Here is a 6,741-nt window from a genome sequence, read left to right on the forward strand (position 1 = left end):
TTCAAAGGCACCGCTCTTCTTTCCCTACACGACGCCCCCCCCCCCCCCCCCCCCCCCCAAGCTTTTTACAAACACCAAATTCTAACATCTTGCCACCTAATACTCTTCCCAAAAATAAGTTGCAAAAGCACCAAGGGCTATAAAGTAGAACAATTATTGTGCTTACCTGGATGATGTAGGTCAATGTAGTTTTATTATTTTCTACAGTTTGAGTTTTGGATGGTGTTTATTATTGATTTATAAGGTATCCTGTGTCTCAAAAGAAATCAATTTTAGAAAATTGTACATAGAGTGCTGGCTCGAGTTGACATGGGAAAGATGTTTCTACGAGTTGGTGAGACGAGGACCCATGGGCATAGTCTCAAATAAAGGGATTACCCTGCAAAACTGATGAGGGATTTCTTCAGCCAGGGCCAGAATGGGGGAGTCTGCAACTCTATACCACAGGAGGCTTTGGAGGTCAAATCATTGGGCATATTTAAGACAGAGGTTCATAATTAGTAAGTGAATCAAGGGTTATGGGGAGAAGGTGGGAGAATTTGGGTTGAGAAACACATCAGCCACGAACAAATAGTGGAGCTGACTTGATGGGCAGAATAGCCTAATCCAGCACCTATATCTTGTGGTCTTGTGGCAATTCAGTATTTGAAGTGTTAATGTCAAGATGGCTGTCCTGGTATAAAATTGTTGTCTTTCCATGCAGATTGGAGTGTGATCAAGAATGTGCAGCAGTAGAAAGAAACAGGTCAGTTATTCTAGTCATGCTATATTTTTCAGATGCATTTTCTAAAGTTAACTTGGTGCTATGAGATTGTTGTAAACTAAATGTGTGTTGCTTTCTGACATAAGTTTACAGATTTAGATTTAGTTTACAGATTTTCAGTTCATGCTTAAATAATGCATGGAAACATCCACTGAAGTGTTTTTGATTTGCTGAAACACAAGAATGGCATTATTAGTTTACACTGAAATACTGTGCAACTGTTGTTACCAAACATCAAAATGATGCACAGTCATTGTTAAAGATGTATAAACGATCAAGTGTAACGATCAATGAGGAAAGATTGGAGAAGCTTGTGTTCCAAAATCTAACAGTAAGAAACCAGAGTTTGGGAGAGGTGGTGGCGGGGAGGTGGGTGGTGTTAGAAAAAGGCAATTCCATTGCATTGTATAAATCATTTAACTTCGATAACATGAAACCAACATAATCACCTTCTAGGTACATCAGTCTTGTGGGAGCAGAGAGTAGAAACTTCAATGAGTAGTAAATTAAACTATAGTCCAAAGCATGATGAATATTTTCACTTAAGATTTTGGGATTTAATGTGCTGCTGAATATCAGGGAAGGTTAATGGATGTGTTTAGAGGAGTTTTTCCATCCTCTAATATTCTTAAACATAGTATGTAGTTTGCAGTTTGCTTGTGTTCTCCAAATACCTTTGCCCCTTTTATTTTCTTCCTTGCTGAGTTCTGTATTTCAATAGTTGTTTCAGTCTAATCATAATTTAGCATTAATTAGCACAGATGCATCTATTAATGTTCGTTCGTTCGTTCTGTTTAATTCCATTGTTGTGAATTCATGCAAAGATATGACAAGCTTAATTCCTGCGCTGTCTGGATGCGTATGCTGTTAAACATGACTTGTTTCTTATGATCAAAATACATTTCTGCTTCATTAACTGAAAGCTGCCTTTAATTTGTAAATGAATTTAATTTATGGACGTGTATGCATGCATTTCCAGTGCTGGGTGATGTTAACGTCTACAGTTAGCAAATAGTCAATAAAAAAAGTTTAAAGCTTTTAGGAATATTCCAATAGGCAAATGACACTTTCCCTTTATTTATACATAAATTAGACGGAACTTGCAGAGGATACTATTCACAGCTTTGCCCTTCCATACACGTCGCCATCTGGCTGCTCAGACAACTGTTGAATGGTGTGGCATTGTGCACTATCATACTTCACTCACTGTGAAAAATAGAGGCTGGTAGTTCCATTCTAAATACCTTTTTCATGGTGGAGTAAGCCTTGATTACTTTCAAACAACCTTTTGTAACATTGAAAGTTAATTTTCACAACCTTGGAGGTGTATACTTTCAGCTTTTACTTACTGGAGATTTTCCCCAATGTAACTTTTACTTTCAGTTTCAGATTACTACTATTTCCTTTCCCCTTCTGTATTTCTGTTTCGATGCCCGAGTTAATATTGAGTTCTTTATTCTAACTTCTCGATACTTTTCCATAATTCCAGTCCAAGTCTTTGGCTGATGAGCTGAAGCCTTCAATTTGTGGCTAGAAACAATCTAGCTGATACCAGATTCCAACAGACTGGTGACAATGGATTTGTAAGAGAAAGTAATTTTGGTACTGAAACAAGATGATGATGGGTTATTCGATTTACAGCAGCCATACTTAAGCCTTTATTTATCCTGTGGGAGAACCATAGAACCCCTACAGTATGGAAACAGGCCCTTCAGCCTGACAAGTCCACACCGACACTCGGACCATCCCGCCCAGACACCGCCCGCATAACCCACCCAATCTACACATCCCTGAACACCAGGCAATTTAGCAAGGCCAATCCACCTAGCCTGCACATCTTTTGGACCGTGGGAGGAAACCAGAGCACCCAGAGAAGACCCATGCAGACACGGGGAGAATGTGCAAACTCGACACAGACAATCGCCCGAGGCTGGAACCAAACCCGGGTCCCTGGTGCTGTGAGGCAGCAGTGCTAACCACTGAGCCACCGTGCCGTCCACCATATTTCCATTTCAAATAGTGCTCACTGAGTAGTAGTCAGGATTAAGTGTTCTAGCCAACAGTGTTTCCTCATTCCTATCCAGGCATGTTGAGGGCAATTATAGGGAGTTTCCTGTTGTCCTGACTGAGAAGCAATTCAGCATAATCTGAGGATCAAACCTCAGCTACACTTAGGGTAAACTTTCTTGACCCTTCTCTACACCTCTCCATTTCTGGTGACAGTTTACGGACTGACGTTTACTATAAACCCACAGACTCCCTTAGCTACCTAGGCGACACCACTTCCCACCCAGCATCCTGCAAAAACTCAAGACGTTCCATTCCCAAGCATCCCGGATGTCTGCCTTTTTCAAACAATGCTCTTTTCACCCTGTCACCCATACAGCCCTCCACCGTGCTTCCTGAGTTCCCCATTCAACAGCTCTGAACCCCCCCCCCCCCCACCCCCAAACATAATAAAGATAAGGTCCCCCTTTCCATTTCCACCCCACCAGCCTCTGCATTCAACATATCATTCTCAAATACTCCAATTAGGCCCCTCCACCTGGAACATCTTCCACTCCCCACCCCTCTCTGCCTTCCACAAGAACTATTCCTTTTGCCACTTCTTAGTTCATGCCACACTCCCCACCAGCAGCTCTGACCACCCCCTCAAAAAAAAACAGTAACTTTCCCCGTAACTGTAAAAGATACAACATCTGTCCACACACCACCTCTCTCACCCCCATCCAGGGCCTCAAACAATCCTTCAGGCGAGACAGCTTCACCTGCATCTCCTCCAAACTCGTCTACTGCATCTGGTGCTGCCGATGTGGGTCTTCTCTACATCAGTGAGAGCAAACGTAGGCGAGGTGGCCGATTCACTGAGCATCTTCGCCTGGCCCATAACAGCCAACCTAACCTCCTGGTCACTCCCCATTTCAACCCCCAACACATGCGTCCTCAGCCTCCTCCAGTGTTGCAGCAATTCAGAACGCACGTTCATGGAACAACACCTTATCTTCCGCCTGGGCACCCTACAGCCCAGAGGACTCCACATTGAGTTCTCTAATTTCAAACAACCTTCCCACCCATCCTCTAGCTCCCTTTCCAGCCCCACCACCTTCTTCCATTCCACCTACTAACCCTCCCTTCCAGCCACCAACTGGATTCATCCCTGCCAGTGTCCACCTATCACCAACATTCCACTACCCCACCACCCACCCCCCAACTCTTTATCTGCAGCTCCCCCTCCACCCACATTTAGTCCTGAAGGATAATACCCAAAATGTTGACTTCTCCTTTCCTCCAGATGCTGCCTGGCTTGCTGTGTTCTTCCAGCCTCCTGTTTGTCTACCGTAGACTAAACTCAATTACTCATCACATAAACTGGAAATCAGGTTTTCAAAACCATCTGTTCTGCTGTTGGCAAAATTAGTATTGGTAGATTTATTCCAAATTCCATTCGACTTTCATTGACCCTTTATGATATCTTGAGTGTTGAATTATTTCTTTTCAAGTCTGCTGTCACCTCTGCTTAAAAAACAGTTCTTTGTTTTTGGCTTTTCTTTTTTCCTGTTTTCCAACATCTAGCTCTCTCTAACTAAGTATACCCTCGGATTTCCTTTTCTCTTTAATCCTTGAACATGTGGCCTCCCAGCTCCATGTTTAAATCTGTACGGTGATGTTTCTACCCCTGCCATAGAACTGAAATTACGTCAGCCGAAATGCAAATGATATATGTCCATTTCTCTAAATTCTTCCTCTTTCGCACTTCCTCTGCAGCCTTTCAGATCAATTGAAGAGCCCCTCAGATGTCTTTACTTAGTACCACTCTTCCAAAACATAGCCAGCACATCAACAACAGATTCTCTCCCCATCCCCACAGCAATATCTCTGGACTCTGTCCAGAATCTATTTTTGGCACTCTTAATTGTCCTGCAGAAGCAACCTTTAAAGACATTGCTTCAGGTTTTGCATTTATGCTGATAATCCTCCAGGTCTATCCTTCCACTGCCTCTCAAACTCTCACTACCAGCTTCCATCTCCTTTTCATTGTCTTCACTACTCCTGCCTCACTTCATCTGCTGATGGAACTCTAATCCATCGATTTATCATATGGAGTTTCCACTTCTCCTAGGGTTGTCCTAGCCATCTTCCAAAAACATCAACTTATTAAAACTCTATAAGCCCATTCAGCCACCAGCCTGGTCCTTGCTGAACCTATGTCAAGTATTCACATCAGCTCAGTGATAACACTTTCCCCTCAAAGCCAAGAGTATAAGTTCACCCAATTGAAGTACTTTGGAAACGTAATTTCCAGAAGCTTACACAAATGATGAAGTAAATGATCATGTCACAAGTTGCACTTATTGGATAAAGGAGAAGTATTGGCCTGGGCATCAGAAGATCTCCCCTGTTACTCTTAGCAAAATGTAATAGGATCTTTGTGGTCATGTGAGAGGCAGTCTGGCTTAACACTGCATCCAAAAGTTGGAATATTTGACGGTGCAGCATTCCTTCAGTAAAAGAATGTCAGCCTGGATAGTGTGCTCAAGTTTCTGAAGTGGGATTTACCTTAAGCCAGTGGACTTTGTTCATGTGCTGCCATTGAGCCACAATTGACCCCTGCAAGGTGGCTTGGCTGCTAACAGAGCAATGTTGATTTGTTAATCTCTGGTTTATATGTATAGCAATGTTGGCTGTGTGCTAACCTGTCTGTCAGAAGTGTTTGAGTTCCTCCTTACTGTTCATAAGTGCTTATTATGTTTTTATGTATGTATTTTTCACAGGAGATTAGCAGATGCTTTAAACATTAACCCTGCCTCAGATCCATTTCATGTTCGCAGTTTAGGATCCAAATACAGTGAGAGTCTAAAGGAGGATGCAAGGTAGGCGATGATTAGTATTGGGCACATTTAAAATCGAGTGCAGATAAATGATCCATTTTAAAATCGTACCTGCGTTTGACATCTTGGCTACAAAGCAGATGGATTAATCCTTTTATTTACTAATTTGTCAAAGATGGTAGATGTAGAATTTTTACAACTTAGTGCCAGGAATTCTGGAGTTGCACCTGATCGATAAGCAACTACACTGGATGTATACAGTATTTTGTTTTTATTTTAGATTATTGGTTTTAATGGTCATGTGTTTTTAAAGGTAGTATTGCAATTCTTCACTTTCGCTGGGGCTCCGCTTTTGCCAGAAAAAACATCACTGCTATTTGGTCACATATAATTTGTACATAAGTAAACATGCTAATGTTGTTCAGTTGGGTGGATTAGTAGCATTTGTGAAAATATTTTTCCCTCTGCCTCTAGAATTGTGGGCTACAAGCATCAGTTTTCATTTTACAAATTAGGTAAACCTAGGGCAGCTTGTTCAGTTAGAATGGTTGAAGTGGTGATTTTTTTTTTTGATTCCCTTTACTGCAAGATTTAAGAAAATGCCACCTATTTCACATTTAATGAATAAGTGATTGTGATGAAATTGCAATGGTATGCCCTATCCACATCACTTCATATCAATCTGCAGCTATGAGAAACGAATCTGTTTGAAGTGGCCAAAAATAAAGATCAACCATGATCTTAATGGTGAAGCAGGCTTGAAAACCAAATGGCTTCCTCCTGTTCTTCCTTCAGTTGTTTGTGAATATAGAAAAATGATGTAACCCATCGAAAATTTATGTATGATGTTCACAAGTACCAAATCCATCAGGTGGTTACATGTCCTGAAAATTTGCCTTGATTAAATGTAAGTTTTCTAATAACTAACTGCGAATTAGCTTACGCTTAGTTTTCTGGGATTTACTGATACATTAAGTCATGGGTCTGTTTTCTTTTATTCTTGACTAAAGGAAAGATCTGAAGTTTGTAACTGAAGTGGAAGAAGAAATTAAAGCTCTTGTGGAAGCTGTTAGTAAGGTTGGTGCTGCAGCTAATGAAGTGCCTTTATTATTAAAATGCACTCAAACACCAATGTCCTGTCTGAAAGAT

The 6,741-nt window shown here is 41.3% G+C and overlaps 1 protein-coding gene across 1 annotated transcript in view; it reads left to right on the top strand.

Moving 5' to 3' along the window:
* The window catches only part of LOC109932840 (transcriptional repressor NF-X1), a gene marked incomplete at both ends in the record, with an annotated part of 23,573 nt that extends 16,843 nt beyond the window's left edge, over positions 1-6,730 (top strand). Inside the window, 3 exons of the mRNA XM_048592874.1 lie at positions 704-745; positions 5,536-5,634; positions 6,603-6,730. Of these exons, the coding sequence (XP_048448831.1) occupies positions 704-745; positions 5,536-5,634; positions 6,603-6,730 (269 nt within the window). The remainder of the gene's footprint in view (positions 1-703; positions 746-5,535; positions 5,635-6,602) is intronic.
* Positions 6,731-6,741: the final 11 nt, after the last annotated feature.

Source organism: Rhincodon typus, unplaced genomic scaffold (assembly GCF_021869965.1).
Source record: "Rhincodon typus isolate 14 unplaced genomic scaffold, sRhiTyp1.1 hic_rhity00001959, whole genome shotgun sequence".
Lineage (NCBI taxonomy): Eukaryota > Metazoa > Chordata > Chondrichthyes > Orectolobiformes > Rhincodontidae > Rhincodon > Rhincodon typus.